The 24,423-nt window shown below is 38.7% G+C and overlaps 1 protein-coding gene and 1 long non-coding RNA gene across 9 annotated transcripts in view; one reads left to right on the top strand and one right to left on the bottom strand.

Moving 5' to 3' along the window:
• The window catches only part of LOC146397080 (uncharacterized), a 412,496-nt gene extending 404,748 nt beyond the window's left edge, over positions 1–7,748 (top strand). Inside the window, exon 2 of the long non-coding RNA XR_014826356.1 lies at positions 7,670–7,748. This is a non-coding gene — a long non-coding RNA (uncharacterized LOC146397080). The remainder of the gene's footprint in view (positions 1–7,669) is intronic.
• ATRNL1 (attractin like 1) overlaps positions 1–24,056 on the bottom strand; it is a 770,027-nt gene extending 745,971 nt beyond the window's left edge. For 7 of the 8 annotated variants that reach the window (XR_014826351.1, XR_014826350.1, XR_014826353.1 and 4 more), the window contains exon 1: positions 23,340–23,641. Coding sequence is in view for 2 of the 8 variants with exons in the window: in XM_021074415.2 (XP_020930074.2) it covers positions 23,340–23,641 (302 nt within the window). In the remaining 6 variants the exon portion in view is untranslated. Of the gene's footprint in view, positions 1–23,339; positions 23,642–23,919 lie in introns of those variants that run through there. The other variant, XM_084994465.1, reaches the window with a different exon arrangement.
• Between the last annotated feature and the right edge of the window lie 367 nt (positions 24,057–24,423).

Below are 24,423 nucleotides of genomic sequence, written 5' to 3'. Positions count from 1 at the left end.
GATCTGTGGTCACCCTACACACATAGCATTTGTTCATAGCATTTGCTCACTTTGTATCTCTGCATCACATATTGGTAACTCTCACAGTATTTCAAATCCTCCATCAGCAAAAAGACTGAATCTCTGAATGCTAAGATGATGGTTGGTGTGTTTTAGCAATTGAGTATTTTTAATTAAGCTATCTGCATTGGTTTTTTTAGACTTGATGATATTGTACATTTAACAGACTGTATAATGTTAAATATGACTTTTATAAGCAACTTTTATTTTAGGGGAAACAAAAAAAATTTATGTGGCTTGCTTTATTGCAATATGGGCTTTATCATGGCAGACTGGAACTGAACCCGCAGTATCTCTGAGTATGCCTGTACTTGTCTTTTTTCTTGACCACACCCACAGCACGTGGAAGTTCCCAGATCAGGGATCAAATCCACACTACAGCAGCAACCTGAGCTACTGTACTGACAACGCCAGATCCTTCACCTGCTGTGCTGCAGCAGGAACTCCTGCCCATGATTATTCTTAAGCCACAGCAACAAGTAACACCAGAAGTGAATTAAATCCGTTTAACCAATCAATGACAACTGGCTATAGGAACCATGCATTCAAAAAGCCATGTTAAGTCATGGCAACTCCATATATAGTGACAATACAAAAATAAATAAATTTCAAATCCTCAAATATTTGGCAATTAATAAGCAGCAGACTAAAAAGTCTCAAGGGCAACTAGAAAATACTTTTTTAATTGTTAATACTAAAGCCACTCCATATCAAAATTTAAGATATGAAGCTCAACCACTGTTTAGAGAAAATTTATAGCTCTAAATGTACGTATCAGAAAGTTAAAAATCAATTACCCAATGTTAAACTCAAGAGACTTGAAAATGAACAGCAAATTAAGCCACAAAGAAATATATAAGGAAAGGAATAATAACAAACAGAAATCTCTGAAATAGAAAGGTCATATAATTGACACAAGACTAATAAAATTAATAAACCCCTAGCAAAACTAATCATAAAGAAAAGAAAAAAACAGAAAAGAGGGACATCACTACTGACACTACAGAAAGAACAAGCTATTAAGAACAACTTTGGGAGTTCCCACTATGGCTCAGTGGTTAACGAACCCGACTAGTAACCATGAGGTTGCATGTTCAATCCCTGGCCTCGCTCAGTGGGTTAAGGGTCTGTCATTGCTGTGAGCTGTGGTGTGGGTTGCAGACGTGGCTCAGATCCCAAGTTGCTGTAGTTGTGGTGTATGCTGGCAGCTACAGCTCTGATTCGACCCCTAGCCTGGGAATCTCCATATGCCGTGGGTGTGGCCCTCAAAAGACAAAAAGACAAATAAAAAAAAAAAAAAGACATTAAGAACAACTTTGCATCAGTGAATTTAACACTTTAGATGAAGTGGAAAAATTCATTAAAAAGTAAAACTTGGCAACACCAAAAGGAGAAGAAATGAAAATTACAAATACCCTTCATATAAAAATCCTAAAGAAATTATCAAAGTTAAAATTGTGTAGTACATAAAAAGAATAATATGTAACAGTATTTCTGGCAAAGGATGTGTGAAGATTTGGAAGCTCATAAAATAGCATATGCTTGGGGAACTGTAAATCATTCAGTGGAACAACAGGGAATGTCTGACAATGAGACTACAGAGGGTAAGCCAAATGACAGTGGTTATAAGAATGGACAAGACAGATTTAACAGTTATTCAGAGTGGCTCAAGAAGGAAACCTATAAATTTAATTGCACTAATTCCTTGAGCATCTGAAATTTACCAAATACTCTACATTTAATTCACAAAGTCATTTGCTGATACAGTGTGATAACTATCCCATGCCTAACATGAACACCCTTCAGGGCAAAAAGGCAGCTACAGATGCATTCCTTGAAAACACTGAAATGCAAACATGAAGGACTACAGCTGCCTGAGGTAAGAAATCATAGTAGAAGGAAAAAATAGATACACCAAGAGCCTGGAAGGAAAATCCTGGCAGAGATATTCTTTGAAGAATTAGGGCACTGAAAAGTAATCCAGTGTACAGGCCTATACAGGGGAATCTGGAGAGCCTCATGCATGCCCAGGGAGACTTTTCTTAGACTGCATGCTCAGGAGAGATCTGAGAAGACTCCACTCTTCCAGCTCTTGCTAACTTTCTGACTCAGAGCAAGAAAGGGGTGAAAGCTAAAGCAGAGTCTTTAACAACCAGACTAAGCACTGATGTAGCACTCCAACAGAGTCAATCTGCATAGAATGGGAGAGTTCTTTATTTTTTCCTGACTCCAGACATTCAAGGAAATCTACATCAAAACACAAGCTAAAGGACTAGAGACTTTAGAAACCACACACAAAAAAGAATAGTCAGAGGAGTTCCCATCGTTGAGCAGTGGTTAACGAATACAACTAGGAACCATGAGGTTGCGGGTTCGGTCCCTGCCCTTGCTCAGTGGGTTAAGGATCTGGTGTTGCTGTGAGCTGTGGTGTGGGTTGCAGACGAGGCTTAGATCCTGCGTTGCTGTGGTTCTGGCGTAGGCCGGTAGCTGCGGCTCCGACTGGACCCCTAGCCTGGGAACCTCCAAATGCCGCAGGAAGCAGCCCTAGAAAGGCAAAAAGACAAAAAAAAAAAAAAAAAAAAAAAAAAAAAGAATAGTCAGAATAGAGTCATTACAAAAAAAAAAAAAAATTTTAGAAAAGTCCTTAAACAAGTACAAGACTGCAACCACATATAACAAAAACAAACCCTGAAGAGGAGGAAGAACATGATTTGACATTTATAACAATCAAATTCTAGTCTCCAACAAAAAAATTACAAAGCATACAAAGAAACAAGAACACGCAGCCTACTGACAGAAGAAATTAACAGAAACACTGAAATTGCACTTGCCAAAGAATTTAAATCAACTATCTTAAATACACTCAAAAACACTAAATGAAACCATGGACGAAGAGCTATAGGAAACCAGAAAAATGATGTCTCAGAAAGAGAATATCAATAAAGACTCAGAAGTCCCATGATCACAACCTCAAAGTCATATACTATTTCCATTCTCTCAAAAAGCAAGGGAATAAAAAAAAAAAAAAAAGATGAAATCCTGTATAAAAGTTTCTTCTGGATCTAAGTGAGGCTTAGATACCTTAGTAGGGTCCATTAACAAATCCTTCTCCTTAATTTGATAGTTTCTGATAGTTAAAATCAAAATACTGCTATAATTTAAATTGTAAAAACCCAAAGTTTTTACTCCTACCACTGAGCAATACGGAAAGGGCATCATTTCTCCCTCTGTAGTTTCCTGATCTCTTCTCAGCTTGAAGGTCCTTCACCTCCGTGCCACGTGAGCAAAGCACTCCCATGACACACTTTGGACATCTTCACAACCTTCTCTTACCTCTTCTAAAATCTGGAATTCCAAGATCACACTCTGAACAAACCTCTAGTTTCCAGTCATTTCTTCACTTCTTACTCCTAACATCTTTACATTCCAGTTAGGTAGAGATTTTCAAAAAGTAGGTAGCTATGTGCTACCTAAAAGGTAAAATAGGCTTCTTACATGACTTCTAGTTCTAATGTTGCTTCTACAAGAACAGAGTTGAGAAGTGGCAACAGAAACCATCTGGCCTACAATGCCTAAAATATCTACTATCTGGCCCTTTACAGAAAAAGCTGTCCAATCCCTAACTAGATGCCTGCACATGACCATAGGCCTGACCAATGTCTCATCTCTTTTAAACTGCCCGATCTTGAGTCCTGAGTCAAATAAACACGCTGAGCTGTTTATAACATAGGAGTGGCCGCTACTAAATGCAGAAAAATCAGCACAAACATTAAACAGAACTAAAATTCAATTGATTAAAGTGTTATTCTCTATCCTGGCCACGAATCCAAAATTTGATTAAGACATGACAAAAATAAGAAAATACAATAGTTTTAATATTACAAAGTCTCAAAAATAATAAATACTGCTTATCAGAGTACACGGTTTTACAGACTTATGGTTACCAAGGGGAAACACTGGGGGAGGGATAAATTAGAAGGTTGGAATTAACGTATACACACTACGACATAAAATGGATAAGTAATAAGGACCTATGACATAGCACAAGGAAATCTACTCAGTACTATGTAATATCCTATATGGGAGAAGAATCTGAAAAAGAATGGGTATATGTATAACTGATTCACTTTGCTATACACCTGAAACTAACACAACACTATACGTCAACTATATGGTTTTAGTGCTGGCATAACCACTCCACAAAGTACAGTCAGATTTACTCAGGAATAGCCTATGCAGGGTCAACTTTGGAAGCCAACCTCACATGCACGTCATTTTTTAAATAGTGTTTTTAATTAAAATATTGTGTAATAGTTTACTGATTTCTTTTTAAGCAAAACAAATGAAGAGAACCTCTAGATTATATTTACTGGTATTTTTTTTTCCTCTCTGCGTATTGATGTTATTGTATTACACTGTGTTGAACTTGCATTTCTTCTTGTTTTTTTATAATGCACTCTGCATCCCCCAGTCCCAAGTCCACATTCTCTGTCCACGTGATCCTTAATAAAAGTTTAGATGATCTCATCCGCTAGAGCAAATTTCTCCAAATCTTAATTAACTATGCTCCTTTATCAATAAAAATTTCTATGACATAACTCTAATATATGTACCTTTACATGTAAATAAACATGAACTATTTAAAATGTTGTACACTATAAAATATAATTTTAAAAATCAAAATTAAAACTAAGAGCAATAATAGAAGTCCTAACGTTTTCGTCTCACATTCCAGTAAACCATCTTGGGTATCATCCCACTTTGGAAATCACTGGTTTGTACAAATGACATCCTGGCCACAGGGATACTGACTTTATTAGTTAATATTTTCCCGCATGTAAGTACACTAACCAAGCTGGCTATATGCTATTTGGACTGGCCATCAGCACACACTAACTAGGATGTGTACAAACTGGCCTCAGTGATAGCAAACAGTATGTACTTGGTTAGCTGTCAAGTCTAATATCAAAGGAAGGAGCTATTTATACCTTAACTCTCTCATGATTTAGGGTGGAAATTAACCGACTTCTGGTAAAATGCCATTGGTAAGACTATCACCACTTCTCCTCCAGCAAATAAAGAGAACTTTCTTTTTGACCCTTCAAAGTATTATATCCTGATTGGCTCTCCCAATTTCATCTTCAACCTGGTTTCAAATAGTTGCCAGGGCAAGAGAGTGCCTTCAGGATGTTACTAAACCAATACCAAAAAGTTTTAGCATTTTAATCCTTTAGCTATTATCTGGCAATATGTATCTGTGGATAAGTTATACTGAACTCAACAACAGTTACTCTGGGTACTCAGAAGCTTTACATGTAAATATCTGAGCATCTGTGGAACAATTAAGCCTTTACGTCAAGATTTCTGGCCATGTTAAACATGGCTAAGGTCAAGCTGACTGCCACACCAAGCAAAGAAGCTGTGGAGATAGGAGGAAAAAAATTAAATTATCAGGCAAGACATTTCATTTTGAAGAGATTTGATTCAGCTGCACTTTTTTTTTTTTTTTGTACTGACTGTAAGAGTGACTATATTGTCCAGTCCCCAAGCTTCTATGCAGAGGGATTTTTAATGAGAATGACCCTCCCGACCTCTCTTTTTTTTTTTTTTTTTTTTTTTTTTTTTTTTTTTTTTTTTTTTTTTTTTTTTTGTCTTTTGTTGTTGTTGTTGCTATTTCTTGGGCCGCTCCCTCGGCATTATTGTTGTTGTTGTTGTTGTTGTTGCCATTTCTTGGGCCGCTCCCGCGGCATATGGAGGTTCCCAGGCTAGGGGTTGAATCGGAGCTGCAGCCACCGGCCTACGCCAGAGCCACAGCAACGCAGGATCCAAGCCGCGTCTGCGACCTACACCACAGCTCACGGCAACGCTGGATCGTTAACCCACTGAGCAAGGGCAGGGACCGAACCCGCAACCTCATGGTTCCTAGTCGGATTCATTAACCACTGCGCCATGACGGGAACTCCCCGACCTCTCTTCCCACATCTCCCTTCCCCCTTCTTCCCCAGTGGAGAAGAGGTGGCTTCTGATTGGTAAATTAAGGAGAAAAATCTGGGCATGCAAGGCTCAGCCAATTCCAGGGGAATGCAATCGGCCTACCTTCTTCCCTGCAGTAAGGCCTCTGCCTGGAAATATGGACCAGGAGCTGCCTAACTCGGTCTGGGAGAAAATTATACACAGTCTCTTCCACATGGTAATCATTCTTTTCAAATTCATCTACTATCTAATAATGACACTCTCTTTCCCCTTGGCTAAACTGACGTGCCATCTACTCATCAGTTCCGAACCTTAAGCTATATATAACAAAATTTTCTTATTCATTTTTGGGCAGCATATAGTTCAGCAACATACAAGATTATAGGTATCTTTGGTCCAAGTAGTATTTTAGAATATGGTATAAATAGTATACTGTTGGTCAAACAGGGCCAAATAGAACAGACATCTAAAATTACAGAGCATCTTCCTCTCAGGGATCCAAATATCAATTAGTAAACCTATACCAGCCACTTAGAATGTTAATTCCTATTGTTCCTGACAGATCAAAGGAAGGGAGGTATAGAAAGCATGAGAAACTAAACATACAAATTATCCTGCACTATGATTGTTAAAAATAATAAAACCCAGTTAACCACCATGCTTAAAGTAATGATGAATTTAATTTTCTGATTAACTAAAACTCAACCAGAATACCTTTTTTCAATGATTTGCTGCTATATGTTCCTGAATTTTTTTATTGCTGTGTCGACAAGTTACCACAAACTTAGAAACTTCAAACAACATCCATTAAAAAATCATTTTTTCTTAGTTCTGTAGGTAGACTCCCTGAACATAGCTCTTATCTGAAGGCTTTTGGAAAGAATCCACTTCTAAACTCATTCAGCTTGTTGACACAATTCAATTCCTTAAGGCTGCAGGCCTGAGATCCTTGACAGCTGTTGGCCAGGGGTTGCTCTCGGCTCCTAGACTCCTAAACGTTCCCCCTGAGCCTCTGCCACAGGCCCCCTCTATCTTAACCCCTCCAGCAACAGTATTTCCAGTCCTTCTCATGCCTCCAATCTTCGGCTTCCTCTTCTACCAGCAATCTGAGAAAACTCCCCACTTTTAAATGGCTCCTTTGGCTAGATTCAGCCTACCACAAATCATCTCCCTTTTGCCATAGACCGAAACATAATCATGGGAGTCACACCAGGGGGCAAAGGTCACGAGGGCCATCTTAAAATAAATGCCAGGCAATAGTCTTGGCACGGAGGATAAAGGGTGGATTGTGAAAGGTCTCTAGAAAGCAGATTAGTAGATTAGCAGTAACTCAGTGCTGGGGAGCAGGGAGAGAATGGAGACTGACTGCTCTTTGAACGCAAGGTTTATTCGATGGAATGATAAAATGTTCTGAAGCTGTAGTAAAGTTGCACAATCTCTAAGTATATCTTTAAAAAACTATGTACTTTAGGAGTTCCTGTAGTGGCTCAGCGGTTAATGAATCCGACTAGGAACCATGAGGTTGAGGGTTCAATCCCTGGCCTCGCTCAGTGGGTTAAGAATCTGGCGTTGCCGTGAGCTGTGGTGTAGGTTGCAGACATGGCCCGGATCCCGTGTTGCTGTGGCCCTGGTGTAGGCCGGCAGCTACAGCTCTGATTAGACCCCTAGCCTGGGAATCTCCATATACTGTGGGTGTGGCCCCAGAAAATACTAAATAAATAAATAAATAAATAAATAAATAAATAAATAAAAAACTATGTACTTTAAACTGTTGAGATTTGTGTTATGTAAAGTATATCTCAATAAAGCCATTAAAATGAAAAATGAGAAAAACAAAGTTGAAAAATGTTTCTTCCCTCCTGGACCTTATATTCTACAACAATGCTGTCCAACAAAACTTCCTGCGAAGATAGAAATGTTCTCCATATTTACTGTCCAATATTGTAGCCACTAGGCACATGTTGCTACAGAGCACCTGAAATGTGGCCAGTGCAAAAAATGGACCAAACTTTCAAATTTTCATTTTAATAGCCACATGTGGATAGTGACAGCCACAATGGACAGCTTAGTTCTAGAAAGAGGGAAGACAATATACAAATAGCAAGTAAGTATAGAGCATGTCAAGTAATGATACATGTCATATACAGGGGATGACAGAGCACTCTCGATCATATAGACAGATATCTATAGAACTATGTCAGGTAGATAGATAGTCATTATATCTATAGGTAGATACATATAGCTACAATATTGATATACACTACTGATATAATGTATGAATATCTACATTCATAATGTATGAATATCTATATTAATACTATTTGAATATTATTTCTTTTAATAACAGGAAAAATGTTTATCCTCATTTTATAATCTTTCTAAGCTTTTCTGGAAAAAATAATTTAAAAACTATTTTTGAAATCATTCAGTGTGTTGAAAAAATATTTTTTAACTGTACATACACAGTGACCAGTAATTGTGTTTCTTTCCTACAATGATTCTCTTCTACAGTGATTCTTAGCATTTTAAGATCTGAGATCACTTTTGAGAATCTTGTAAAAGGTTTACCTCCTGCCTAGAAAAATTTATATAAATAATATTTTGTATATAAGTATAAGGATTCACCAACCACTCACAGCCCATCCAGGAACCTGACATTGAAAGTTCCAGTTATAATATACATTCAAATAATCAACAAGCTTGGAGATAAATAAAATATTCCTAGGCGTTCCCGTCATGGCTCAGCAGAAACGAATCTGACTGTTATCCATGAGGTTGCAGGTTTGATCCCTGGCATCGCTCGGTGGGTTAAGGAACTGGCATTGCCGCGAACTGTGGCGTAGGCCACAGACACAGCTGAGATCCCATGTTGGTATGGCTGTAGTGTAGGCCAGCAGCTACAGCTCCAATTTGACCCCTAGCCTGGGAACCTCCACATGTCCAGGTGTGGCCCTAAAAAAACAAACAAACAAAAAAATCCTACAATAGAGAACTATTTAATAAGCTGCGACTTTTCTTTTGGTAATTTTGTGTGCTGCAAAACGCGCCCATATGTATTGATTCCATAAAAGACAGTAAGGACTCTATAGAATAATAATAATCTCTTTTCACTGAAGAGTGAAAAAGATATAACCGAGAAATTGGAAGAAAGAGGCAAAACTTCAGAAGAGCTACAAGAATTTCAGCTTGGTCACTTAATGAGTATGTTATTCAAACTCCCTAAGCCTCAGTTTTCTTGTGTGTAAAATAGGTATAACAATAGTATTTATTTCATAAGATTGTTTTAGAAATCTAATGAGATAAAACTTGTCAACTGTTCAGGGAAGCAGCAAAGCAAATCCATGTAACGTTCATAGCACAATGGCACACAGATCTCAAAGCCATATCAGCATAGTATGAAAGTTCATAATCTTAAATACCCCTATGTCATCTGGGAACCCAGAAGATTATAAATTTAGAGCTAAAGGGAAATTTCTCTTTTTTTTTTTCTTTTTTAGCTACACCCACAGCACATGGAAGCTCCCAGGCCAGAGACTGAATCCGAGCCACAGCTGCAACCTACACTACAGCTGTATCAATGTGGATCCTTAACCCCCCATGCCACAGCGGGAACTCCAAGAAATTTCTTATTACAGAGTAGAAGATGGCTTGCTACGGAAAAAGAGCCAGACAGACATGTTTTGGCAACTCATCTGTCACTCAGCAGCTACCAGATTTTGCATAAATAATTGCTTCAGGTCTTTTACTCTTTATTCCCACTGTGAAGTGAGAATAACCACATCTACCACACAGGAATTTCATCAGCAATAAACAATATATGTAAAAGCTTTATCCACCACATAATACCACTTCTCCTCTAATCTCATAATTTAGCTTGTGAAACGCTAGTTTTAATGCTATCAATACCGCTTTTACATAAAATAGAATAATGAATTCTATTTTCTGGAAAAAATTCATTATTAGCATAATTATATTGTCATAAAAGTACAAATGAGGTCTGACATTAAACGTCATACATCAAAATACGGAAAATGCTTCTAAATTTTCTATATTTTATAAGACAGAATCAACTGGAAAGTTCCTAAGTTATACAGTGCTTTTATTTTTTAAATGCTTCAGTTTTATCTATAAAAAATAATAAATATCTCTCCCTCCCTCAACTATCCCTACCCTGCACTAAGCAAATATCAGCAAAGACACAGCACCCTTGATCCTTGCCACGGGGGTGCAGCAGCGGCAGAGACCGTGGGTTGACCATCTCCGCCCTGCACTAAGGAGAGAACAGTAGAGTCAGCACCCCTCATCCTCCTAACTAGAGAATGGAAAGAAATCACAAAGATAAGGAAAGTAAAAGGGTGAAAAGGGGGATTCTTTAAACCCGTGTATGAAGTCCTGGGCCTGACCTCAGGTGCCATATGTAAAAGTGAACAGAATGAGCACAGCAAAAACTTCTACGACTGAATTATGGTACAGAATATCAACTGGGTTTCAGAATGGTCTCAGGCAACAGACAAGCAAGGCAGAGCAAAATAGGACAGCCAAGGCTGACGAAATTGTACCTAAACGGGCATGCAAATCTCAGCAAAAAACTGAGCCAGCACACCCCTCGCATATACTCAAGAGAAGTTAAAAAATACATCCACGCCAAAACTTGTACACAGAAATTCATAGCACCATTACTCACAGTAGCCAAAAGGTGGAAATAACCCAAATGTCCATCAGCTGATGAAGGAATACCATACAACGAAATCCGACAGCACGCTAAATGAAAGGAGCCAGTGACAAAACACCATACACTGTACGATTCCATTGAAATGTCCGTAATAAGCAAGTTTGTAAAGAAAAAAAAAAAAAAAAAGCCAGGTTAGTGGCTGCCTAGATTAGTGGAATTTGGTGACCAGGAAAAATGGAGAGTGACTGCAAATGGGTGGGGGTGGGGGTTCTTTATGGGGTGACGAGAAAGTTCTAAAACCAGAGAGTGGGGATGGTTGCACCACTCTCTGAATATACTATAGACCACTGAATCATACACTTCAAAATGGTACTGTGGTATGTATGAATATCATGGTCTGTAAATCATAACTCAATGAAGCTGTTATTTCTAAAAAGTGAGCTAGGTCATATATGCCAAAATGAGTGGACTGCCTCCTAGAACAGAATCTTTAAATAAGAATCAGACTCTTATACACAATACTCAAAATATCCAGAATACAATCCAAAATGACTTGCCATCTAAAACCTCAACTCATTTGAAAAGAGATAATCAGCAGATGCTATCACTGATATGACAAAGGTCCTGGAATCACCTGTCAAGAATCTTAAAAGCAGCTCTCAGAGAAATGGCCCAACAAGCTGCTGCATTCACTTCTGGAACAAACATAAAAATAAAAGTTTCAGCAAAGAAACAGAAGACATAGCGAAGAATGAAGTGGAAAAATATAATAAACGAAACTTTTAATACAAACTCAAAAGATGGGCCCAAGAGCAGAACAGAGAAGACAGAGGAGAGAATATCAGTGAACACAGAGATATATAAGTAAAAATCATCCAATCTGAACAGAAAGCAAACAGACTGAAGGAAAGGAACAGAGCTTTAGTGATGCTAAAAGTCAACAACAAAAGATTGAACATTTGTCTCACTGGAATCACAGAGGAGAGGAAAAAGTGTGGAGCTGAAAAAATCCTGAAGAAATGATAACAGAAATTTTTGCAAATTTTGAAAAAGATGTAAACCTACAGAGCAAGAAGCTGAGCAAAAAAATAAAGTAAATTCGAAGAATTCCACTTCCACACATATCAGAACCAAATTTCTGAAAACCTAAGAGAAAGAAAGAGAAAGATGACATAGTATCTGGAGGAGAAAAATCTGAATGACATCAGACCCCTCATCCGAAGCCTTGGCATCACTCACCACCTTAAGTACTTAGCTCTTAGGCAAGGGGGAGACAGGATCAAATCTGTGTTCTATAAAGCAAATTCTAGCAGTAATAAGGACAGATTATTGAGGGGGGGGGGACAAGAGCAGAGTGATCAATTAAAGGGCTACTGCAACAACCCAAAAAAGAAAATTCTGGAACTTTACTAAAGCAACAGCCAGAGAGATGGCAAGGATGGCAAACCTTGAGAGAAAGGCACCAGCACATGCACGTGCAGTCAAATCTTAAGGCAAAGTCTCTGTTCAACAGCAAGAACAACTGGGGAAAGTGCTCCTTCAAGCCAAAGAGTGTGGGGGGGGGAATCCCAAGGAAGAAGGAACTGAAGATGGAGGTACTCTAATTCTGTGTATGAACCCACACAAGACTCAGGCTCAATCTGAGCTGCTCATATGTGGGAAAGACCCAAAGGCAGCTTAACAAAGGCTTTAAGAACTGAATTAAATTTTAAAACAGTGCAAAGTCTCAAACTAATCCCTGAGTGGCATGTGTGTATTCAGATCCAAAGGTTTTGAAAATGGAGCTAAGATTAGAACCACTGCCCTCAGAAAGCAAGACAAAATTTGCTACTTGTCTACTAAAAAAAAAAAAAAAAAAAAAAAGGAAATAGAGAGAGAGAGAAATAAATCAACATTCCCCAGAGAATAACAGGACCCAGAATCTACATAACATTCACAACATCCATAATGAATCCAAAATCACTCAACATACAAAGAACCATATGTAATGAATTCTCAATGGAAAAGATAATCAATAGATGTCAATCCTGACAAGATCCATAAATTAGAATCATCAGACAAATAATGTCACCTATTATAAGTGGACTCCATGAGGTAAAGACATTTAATGAAATGGGAAGAGAAGTCTTCAACAGAGAATTAGAAATCATAAAAGAGAACAAAACAGCAATGTTAGGACTGAAAAACACATTTTAAATCTAAAAAATCTAGATGGGTTCAAAAGAATAATGGAGGAGGTGTTCCCTTGTGGCTCAGTGGGTTAAGGATCTGGTGTTGTCACTGCTATGGCTTGGGTCATAGATTCGATCCCTGGCCCAGGAATTTCTATAAGCCATGGGCAAGTCCCCCCAAAAAAAAATTTTTAAAAAAAGCATAATGGAGATGGCATGACAGAGGCAACAGTCAGTGAAGATGATAATAGTTTAATAGAAATTATACAGTCTAAAGAAAGAATAAAAGAGTTAAAAAAAAAAAAAAAAAAGAACAGAGCCTCAAGAATTTGTGGTGCTAAACAAAAGCGTAACATTAGTATCACTGAAGTCCTAAAAAGAGAAGAGAAAAAGACTGGTGCAGAAAAATATATTTGAAGAAATAATGGTTTTTTAAAATCCTGTATTTGGTGAAAGACATAAATTCAAGATGCTCAGCAAACTCTACCCAGGATAAATTCAAAGAAAGCTATATCCAGATACATCAGAATCTAAACAAGCTTTTTCAAAAAAGCTTGAAAGTAGCCAGAAAAAAATACATTCTATATATACATAGATAGGGGAAAAACAATTAAGATGACTGCAGATTTCCCATCAGGAACCATGGTGGCCAGAAGAGACTCAAACCACATCTTTAAAATGCTGAAAGAAAAGAACAGTCAACCCAGAATTCTGTACTTGCGAAAATACCCTTCAGTAAGAAAGCCAAAATAAAGATATTCTCAGAACAAGGAAAACTAAGAAAATCCATTAGCAGCAGTCATGCTCAAAAAGAAACCCAAAAGAAAATGATTCAGACAAAAGGGAAATGACCCTAAGAGGAAGTTTATATCTTGAGAAATAAACAAAAAGCAAAAGGAAGAGCAAATATCTGAGAAAATATAAAAGACTATTTTTTTCCCCTCTTGGGTTCTTTAAAATACAGATGAATATTGAAAGAAAATTTTATAACTTTATCTGATAGGATCTGCCATACACATAGATGTTAGAAATGGACATTTACATGACACATATGTGACAATATATAATGACAATTATAGCAAAGGTGAGAGCATGAGGATAAATGAACCTATATGGTTCCAAAACTTCTTGTTACCTGAAGTAATATATTTATTCTACATAGGCTATTAAAAGTTAATATGCATAGTGTACTAGCATACTAGCATAACCACTAAAAAATAATACAAAGACATACCCAAAGGGACAACAGAAATTAAAATGGATGTTAAAAAATATCCAGAAGCGTTAAATGTTAATAATTTAAACAAATCAATATAAAGACAGAGATTATTAGGCTGATTTTATATGTGTGTGTGTGTGAATACACACATACAAATACACACACACACACACGCACACGCACACACACATTATTCTTCTCAAGTCAAAAAAGATACATCATGAAACCACAATCAGGAGAAAGCTAGAGTGGCTGTTACTATCCAAGTAGACTTCGAAGATAAAACAATTACCAAAGAAAAAGAGATAGGAAATAATATGATGATGAATGGGTTAGTTTACCAAAAAGACATAACAATTCTAATTGTAAATGTATCTACCAAAAAAGCTTCAAAATACAAAACACAAAACTGAAAGAAGTGAAAAGATACAGACAAGAGTACAGCTGTAGACTTCAACACTCCTTTCAGTCATCAACAGAACAAGGAAATAGAGTATTATTAGGAATAGAGAGACGATCAGGAGTTCCCGTCGTGGCTCAGCAGTTAAGGAACCCAACTAGCATCCAAGAGGACTCAGGTTCGATCCCTGACCTCGCTCAGTAGGTTAAGAATCTGGCATCTGCCTGAGCTATGGTGTAGGTTACAGATGTGGCTTGGATCCCATGTTGCCCTGGCTGTGGTGTAGGCCAGTGGCTATAGCTCCAAGTTGACCCCTAGCCTAGAAACCTGCATATGCTGAGAGTGCAGACCTAAAAAGACAAAAAGGCAAAAAAAAAAAAAAAAAAAAAAGGAATATAGACAATCTGAACAATATAAACAACCACCTTGACCTTCCTGACATTTCTGTGACACTCCACTCAACAGCATAATAGACATTCTTTCAACCGCACATGTAACATTCACTACTATAAACCACATTTTGTCCAAAAACAAGTCTTAACAAATTTATGAAATCAGGAATCATACACAGTATATTCTTTGAACATAATGGAATTTAACTAGAAATAAGTAACAGAAAAAGCTCTTGTAAATTCCCAAATATTTGAAAATTAAATAAAATCATTACACATAAGCCAGAGAATGTCTCAAAGAAAACTATAATTCAGTTTAATTACACTGAATAAAAATCAAAGTACTACATATCATAATATGTGAGATTCAGCTAAAGCAGTGCTTAGAACATACATAGCATTAAAATGCTTTTATTAAAAGGAAGAAACATTGCAGCCTAATGATCTAAGCTTCTCATCTTAAGAAACTAAAATAAGAAAAGCAAATTAAAACCATTACAAGAAAGAAAATTACAGAGCAATATCTGCCATGAACATAGAAGCAAAAATTCTCAACAAAATATTAGCAAATTAAATCCAGCAATATATAAAAAGTATAGTATATTGTGACCAAGTGCGGTTTATCCCAGGAATGTAACGCTGATTAAATATTTGAAAATCAATCAATTTAATTCAGCAATGTTAACAAATGAAAGAAGAGAAGCCAGATGACTATCTCAATAGATAGAGAAAAAAAGGGACAAAATTCAACATCCATACATTACTGTAAATGGAAAAACTCTCAGCTCTTTTCCTCCTGTGCAGGAAAAAATCCAGTTCTTCCCTACTGTGCTTCTTCCCTGTAAGTCTCCTTGAGTACTCACACAAACCCTTCCCCTCTGGTCACCAAAGGTATGGAAGTTCTTCCCCCACCACAAAGGAATTTGCAGCCAGCAGCAGGGTGTCTAAGAATTCAACGCTATTCTGACACTGTCTCCCAGGAGATGGCATCACATTTCACAGGTTAAGGGTTCAGTCCTACAAGACTCCTCCCCAACAACCCTGTCTCACTCTAGACACTAGTTGCAAGCCCAGTTATCACCTGTGATTCTGACCAAGTGGCCACAGATTGGAGGATCCAACAACACCCTCCTTAGGTTTGATTAATTTGCTAGAGAGGCTCGAAGAACTCAGACAAATATTTTATTTAGATCATTGGTTTTTTAGAAAATGATATAATTCAGGAACAACCAGATAAAAGAGAAACCTAGGGCAGGGTATGGGGGGGGGGGCAGGTTCAGAATTTCCCTGCCCTGTCCAGGCACCCATCACTCTTCCTGCACTTCCATGTTTTCACCAACCTGGAAGTTCTCCAAACCCCATACTTTGGGGGGGTTTTTATGGAGGCTTTATTATGTAGGCATGATCAATCATTATCTCCATTCTCAGCAATTCTCCCTTCTCAAGAGAATGGAAGACAGGGCTGAAGACTTCAAGCTTCAAATCACAACTTGGTCTTTCTGATAACTAGCCCTGATCCAGAAGCCATCCAGCCCACCCAGAGTCACTTCATTAGAACAAAAGACACTACTATTACCCAGGAAATTACAAAAGTTTCAGGAGTTCTATGTTAGGAACAAAGGTTTAAAAAAAAAAAAAAAAAAAAGACCAACAGGAGAACAAGATGCTCCTAGTGGTTCTTTTCACTTAGGAAATGAAAAGGGTTTTAAGAGCTCTATGCCAGAAGCAGGGGCAAAGACCAATACATATTTTCTATTATCTCACAATAATCAACTCACAAAATTAGGAAGAGTAGGGAACTTCTTTTACCTAAAAAGGGGCATTTATTTTTTAAAAGCCTGCGATTAACATGATACTTCATGTTTAAACACTGAATGTGTTCCACCTAAGACTGAAGACAGGCAAGGACATGCACTCTTATACTCTTATTCAACATCAGGTTGAAGGTCCTAGCCAGTAACAACAGAACAAGATGAAAAATAAGGGCATATGATGCAAAAGGAAGAAGTAAAACAGATAATCTGATTGTCTTTGTACAAACCCCAAAAAATGTACAAAAAAAGCTAGTGAAACTCAGTTTAGCAACAATGCAGGACATAAGATCAATACACAAAAATCTACTGTATTCATACATAATAAAAAAAAATGGAAACTGAAATTAAAAGAAACACAACTACAATAGCAGCAAAGAAAAGAAACTATTTAGGTATAAATCTAACAATGTATATGGAGAATCTGTACCTCAAAAAAGAAATCGATGAAAACCTAAATAAATGAAGAAATGAATCATATTGATGGACTGGAAAATTCAATATTGCCTAGATTATCAATTCTTCCCAAAATGTTGTCTTGAATCAACACAATATCAAAATCCCAGCTTTTTTTTTTTTAGGAAATTGACAAGATTCTAAAATTTATGTAGAAAAGCAAATGAACTGGAATAACTGAATAAATTTCCAAAAATAAAAATAGAGTTGGAGAACTCTTACTATCTAATTTCAAGACTTACTATAAAGATTCATCAGTCAAAAGGAAAGGATTCCTCAAAGGAAAGACACATGGATCAACCGAACAAAACTGAATGAAGAAACAGATATGGAGATAGAGATGTCCAACTAATTTTCAACAAAGGTGCAAAAACCTCAGTGAAAAAAATCATAATCTTTTCAACAAATGGTCATTTCATAATGAAGAAGGGGTCAATTTACCAAGAGGACATAATACAAAATTTCAAAATACATGAAGCAAAAACATACATGTTTTTAAAAAAAACAAAAAGACAACTTACGGAATGGGAGAAAACAGATGCAAACAATGCAACCAACAAGGGCTTAATCTCCAAAATATACAAACAACTCACACAACTCAGTAACAACAACAACAACAAAACCCAACTGAAAAGTGGGCAGACCTAAATAGACCTTTCTCCAAAGAAAACATACAGTTGCCAGTAACCACATGAAAAGATGCTCAACATCACTAATTATTAGAGAAATGCAAATCAAAATTAAAATGATTAAAATAATACCTCCCACAGGTCAGAATGGTCATCATTAATAAGTCTACAAATAACAAATGCTGGAGAGGGTATATGGAAAAGGGAACCCTCCTACGCTGTTGGTAGGAATGTGCACCAATGCAGTCACTATGGAAAACAGTATGGAGGTTCCTCAGAAAAACAAATACACAACTACTATATGATCTAGCAATCCCACTCCTGGGCAGACACCTGGACAAAACTTTAATTCAAAATGATTCATGCACCCCTTATGTTCACTGCAGCACTATTCACAATAGTCAAGACATGGAAACAAACTAAATATCCATCAACAGATGAAGAGATTAAGGAAATGAGGTACATATATACAATGCACTATCGTTTGGCCATAAAAAAAGAACAAAATAATGACATTTGCAGCAACATGGATATAACTAGAGATTCTCGTTCACTTCTCTAGGTGAAGTAGGTCAGAGAAAGACAAATACCATATGATACCACTTGCATGTGAAATCTAAAATATGGCACAAAGGAACCTATCTACAAAGTAGAAACAGACTCATAGACAGAGAACAGACTTGTGGTTACCAAGGGGGAGGCGGAAGGGAGTGGATGGAGGGGGTACTTGGGTTGGTAGATATAAACTATTATACTTGGAATGGCTAAGCAATGAGGTCCTACTATACAGCACAAGGAACTCTGTCCAATCTGCTGGGATAGAACATGATGGAAGGTGGCATGAGGAAAAGAATGTATATATATATGTATGATTGGGTCACTATGCTGTACAGCAGAAACTGGCACAATACTGTAAATCCACTATTCTTTAATTTTAAAATACATTAAAAATAAATAAAAATTTAAAAAAGAAACTAGTATCCAGAATATGCAAAGAACTTATAGGAAAGAAAAAAAATATTTTTTTTTGATGAACAGATACCGCACCAAAGATTTATAGATGGCAAGTAAGCACATGACAAAATGCTCAATATCGTCAGGCATCAGGGTAATGCAAAATAAAACCACAATGAGATACCGCTATGTATCTATTAAAACTATTAAAATTTAAAAGACTGACCATACCAAGTGTTGGTGAGGATGTGAATTAACTAGAACATTCACATGCTGTTGGTGGGAATGTAAACGATACCACTTTGGAAAAGAGTCTGTCATTTTGTTAGAAATCTATAGTGAAGGAAAGCAGCTCAGTAGTTGCCTGGGGACAGGACAGAGAGAAGCAGCAGAAAGGAGAAGAAGGAGAGATTACAAAGGGGCACATGGAACTTTTGAGTGTGATGGATATTCTTAGGCTCTTGATTGTGGTGGTAGTTCCAGAGACAGATACATTTTAAAACTTTTTAAACTGTACAATTTATTGCATGTCAATTATATCCAATAAAACTCTTAAAAACAACTTTTTAAGAACAATTACTAACGTAGTTAAATAACTCATTCTGAAACTGCAAAAAAGGAAAAAGAGTGCTCTAAGACTACAGAATGAGGGATCACACAGTCTGAGGAGTCAGGAAAGCTGCCTTTAATATTAATACAAGCTAAGATTTGAAGGATACCTAGTAATCAGTCAAGTAAAGACCATATAAGAAAGAGGGTTTAGAGAGATGTTAACAGCATGTGTGAAACGTCCTGAGTCCAAAAGGAATGTGACCCTTTCAAGGAACTTAAGAAGATTCATGCAAGAAAACAGGAAGGGTGAGTCTAATTTGCTAAAGGAACCAAATTATGCAGCCATGGGGTCCTGAAAATCATGCTACTATAATGAATTTATGAATTTAGGATCTGAGAAACACTCAATTTCAATTACTTTAAAATTCAACTGTGTGATTTTATGGTTTAATAATGTAAAAAGAACCCATGGATATAAATTATATATCACAATCTTAGTTTGAAATAAAGAAGGCCTGGGGACAGAGAACATTCAATTTAACTTTATAGTTACTGACAACTTCCCTATTATTATTAAAAAGGATTTCAAGTGTGTGTGTGTGTGTGTGTGTGTGTGTGTGTGTACACATTGTTGGGGTTTTTTTTTAAGTAATAACTAGGAAAAATATTTACACATTTAACCCTGCCCCTTTCTGTTTACCATAGCAACCTCACTCCTGATATTATATATTCATTTTGCTGTCAAAACAGAAATACTTCCATTATAAGTATGTGAAATTCATTATCCATATTTGACTAACCTAAAAAGTTAAAAAAAATCAATCTACATTGAACATATAATAAGAGTTAATAGGCGATTTTAGGGAAATATTCAATAAATGTGTTTTGATAAGAAGGTTACATTTATAAAACACTCACAATCTGAGGTATTTTCCAATCTCAGAACATTAATCTCTGTTATTTTAGTCACCTAAGAGAAATTAAAAGTCTTAGGTTCCTAAGTCACCTTAGCAAGAAAATGTCAAAGTTTGAACTCAATATGCATTTATATCAGCATCAATCTCAACTACTCTACAAAAATAATTCTAAAGAAATAGCTTCTAACAGGGAATGTTATTCATTCAAATAATTTATAGCAACATTTCCTAGCCCAATGTTATACTAAGCTACCCAAGTAAATGTAATTCAAATCTACATATATCTTACCCGTTATTTCAAATTGCCACTGTCCTTTCTGATTCTCAGTCCTAAGTCTTTTAATCTAGCTTTTGCTGAAGATCAGTGTTCATTTTGTTTTACCTATGTGAGAAATGGCTTGTAATTCTGAGAGCTTTTATTCTTTTCAAATGGAAAGAGAAAACTGAAATCAATCCTAAGAGAACTGAAGTACCACTTTTAATACCATATTTGCTTCTGCATTTCTCCCCCCAACCATCAATCTTCCATTCTAAAGAAGCATTTGAGGAATACTGATTCCCTAGTGAAATCCCTATAGTAGAAAAAAAAAAAAAAAAAACCTAAGTTACCATGGAACCAGCCAATTAATTTCGACACCTGCTTACCAAGATTGATCATTTTTGATGTCTGTTTGTTAGGTTGCTATCCTTCAGTTTAGTAAAAGATTTTCAAGACAATAAATGAAGTGAGAATTTCCAGTTAAAGTCTTTCCCACCATGTTATTACTTCAAATGCTGAATTAAGCGAGCCACCATCCTCAAGAAACCTTTCTTAAATTAGCACGTACTTTACCAGGAAGAAATCTTTTCTTCTAAATTGATTCTTCCCTTTAACATTAAATACCATGTTCTCTTTACCCTAAGAGCATATACATAACAAAACAGAGTTGTACCAGTTATATTTATTCTAATGAATAGCCTGTATTCCACACAGAAAAACGAAAAAGTACTTACTAATAGAGTACAATGAATCAGAGGAAATAGCTTCCAAGAAAATGAATATTCGATCATTAGTTCAGGGTTTATTTAACTATATTTTTAAAAAACTATTCCTCTTTTACTTACTAAGGAATTATTTATGAACAACCACATCTCTACTTTATTTACGTTGGTTTTACCTTGATCTGTGACCTTTCCTACTAACTGGGACATCTGCTGGTGAGGTTACAAGCTACTGATCTAGCTGATTAACAATTCTATTACTATGAAATGTAGACAGAAGCTTCTCAGAACTGCAGCAATTTCTGTCCTCTTTAGGCAAATGGAGTAAATGCATCCACCCAAAGGCCAATTTCCCTAAATTACATAAGAATCAGGAAATCTTCCTATTTGCATATAAAAGGATGTAAAAAAAGGAGGTGGTTTTTTTCATTGTTGGCTATCAGTTTCTATGTTCAAAATCCTCTCTTGCAAGGTGAAGAGGCTGACTGTTTTATGGTCAGTTTAAGAACATTTAAGTAAAAAAGGGTACTAACAAGGACAATTCAGTAGGATACCTTTGCTGATCCTGAAACACTTTTTAAAACTTTTAACTAGTACCTCTATCAATTTTTTAAGTATTTGTTTTTAAAAAAACTATAATACTATACTAATGAGTACAAGTATGAAGCTAGGAAACATTTCGACCTACTACTATAAATGAATTTCATAAAACTTCATTCTGAGATTTCACTTCTAAAAACTTGCTGTAAATTAAACAGTAAGAGCTAATTAATTATAACGTTTCATTTTTAAAAATACATATATTTTTACAATGAGTCTTAAAGAGCACTGTCTTAAAGGACAAGTTTAAAAAAAAAAAAAAAGAGAGAGAGAAAAAGAGAGAAAGAAAAGAGGGAAACATGCTGTTGAAAACTCCCAGGAAATTTTCCTTTGATATATAAGGTGAACTATATTCCTACCTTTGCATTAGAACCCAAGAGACATTTCAACTTAGATTCTATTATCATCCTGAAAGCGTTAGTAATCTACATAGTTACTGTGTAGCCATTTCAGAGCCACAAACCCAGCCACCAAACTTCACCTTAAGTATCTATAAGACTAAGAAATTGACAACTTGATGGTTAACTCCAAGTCGTCAGATGGACACCCTGTTGGCCTGTAAGATCTTATTTGCTGCTCCCCCACATCACCCATTTCTTTTCTTATCAGGAGGCCAGTAATAGACGTCGACCAATAGGGGGAAAGTATCTCTCCCACCGTAAAGCAAACACCTAAGGGCCTAGAGCTTCAGAAAAACTGAAGCGATGCTCCCACACAACAGCTGATAGTCAGATAATCAGAAAAATCTATTATCTCCACCACATTAAAAACTCCGGGTATTTCCTCCTTTTATCTAACCCAAAGTCATTCCTGTATTTCGAAATTCAAGATTGTCCTAGCAAATTCAACGTAATATAGTGACTGAAAGTAAACCTTCTAGAGTTAGGGTGGCTGATTTGGAATCACAACTCAGCCAGTTATACTGTGTAATCTTCAGCAAATTATTTAAATTCATTGCCTCGATTTCTCTCTGTAAAACCAGTATAATAATTCTAGTAACTCACAGAGTTGACGGGAACAAATGAGATGACCCACGTAAGACGCTGGGAACAATGTTTGGCACATGGTAAGGCCATCATACACTCTAACATGCTAGCAGTGGTTGAACTAACACTTTAGTTACAAATAAACACGTTAGCAGTGGTTACCTCTATAAAAGGGAGTAGAATGGGGGAAGAGGGAGGTACTGGTAAACCGTAACTTTTAACCTTTACACTTCTGTATTGTTTGTATGTTTCACAATGCGCAAGTGATGCACGAGTTCCTGGCGTAATTTTTGATTAAAAAACAGTGTGCTAACAAAATGGTGTTTGGCACCGCAACTGAGAGTGGAAATGTTGATGAGAAGGGACCAGAGTCGCTGCGGACATCTGGACCATCAGGAAAGGCTTCGCGGCATAGCGGTCGCTGCTGGAAGCGGGGCCCGGAGGGGGTCAGCGCGGGCCGCGCTGCGGGTCGCTCCCAGCCGGGGGACCCCGGACCGAGAGGAGGTGGGGAGGCCGCGACGGGTGCGGGGCAGGGCTGAGGTTCGGGGTCCGGCGAAGACACTTACTTGAACCTGCCCTGGCAGTGCTGGCACTGGTCCCCCACCCAGCCCGGGTCGCAGAGGCAGGTGGAGTTGACACAGCGGCCCGAGAAGCAGGAGCCGGTCCTCTCGCACGGCTTGGACTGGGACACCTGCGCGTACAGCGCCAGGTAGAGGAAGCCATAGCACAGGAGCCAGCTGTTCCCGTCCAGCAGCCAGGAGGAGGCGCCCCCGCCGCCGCCGCCGCCGCCGCCCGCCGTCCGAACCCTCCACAGCCCCGGGGCCGCCGGCTGCGGGGGGCCAGTGCGGGCCCGGACCCCGGGCTCCATCTTCCCCAGCGCCCCTGCCCGGCGGGGCTACGCTCGCGGGCGCCGACAGGGATGCTCCTCTGGGGAAATGTGGCCGGAGGAAAGAACACTGCGCCGCTGCCGCTTCTCCTCCCCCTCACCGGCGCCTGCCCCAGTCCCGCTCCCCGGTCAGGAGGGACAGATCCCAGCCGCCGTCGCCTCCGCTCGGCTCCCTCCAGTCGCACTCGGGCATCGCCTCTCTGTCTCCTGACCTTGTCCGCAGCAGGCCGAGCCCACCGCCGCGGCGCCCCGGGCCGGGCCGGAGGCAGGGAGCGGGCGGCGCAGGCTGAGCGGGGCGCTCGGAAGGGGACCTGCGGGAGGGGGAGGGGACCCCGCGCGCGGCCCCGCCTCGCCCGCGGCTCGCGCCAACTGCCTCGGCTCCCAGCCCCGCGCACCCGGGAGGGCGGGGGCCACGGGAGCCCCGAGGTGGGCGCGCCCAACGCGGGAGGGGGGGACCTGGGAAGCGAGGTTCAGCCTTTCCAGGCCCGGCCGGCGTCCAGTGGCCCCCCAGTAGCCATTTTCTTTCCCGGACCGTTAGCCAGCCGCCGGGACTGCAGCTGGGGCCGGAGGGGCCCTGGGCCGCCTCCCCAACCCGAGCGCGCCTCCGCTCCCCCACCCGCCAGGCCTGGCGCGTGGTCTCGCCCCGCCCTGACAGGGACCGGGGACTCCCCCACGCGCGCCCACCCCCCGCCCGGCCAGCGGGCGGAGGGGAGACTCGCCCCCCAGGTGTGACCCGTGTGCCCGCTGTGCCCTCCCCCTCGGCG

The sequence above is a fragment of the Sus scrofa genome, chromosome 14, assembly GCF_054392235.1.
Source record: "Sus scrofa isolate SSC_HxYL_T2T_F1_AM1 chromosome 14, Sscrofa_HxYL_maternal_Yorkshire_Landrace_v2.0, whole genome shotgun sequence".
Lineage (NCBI taxonomy): Eukaryota > Metazoa > Chordata > Mammalia > Artiodactyla > Suidae > Sus > Sus scrofa.
Note: the sequence above shows the minus strand (reverse complement) of the source record. Positions and strands in the feature narration are given on the sequence as shown.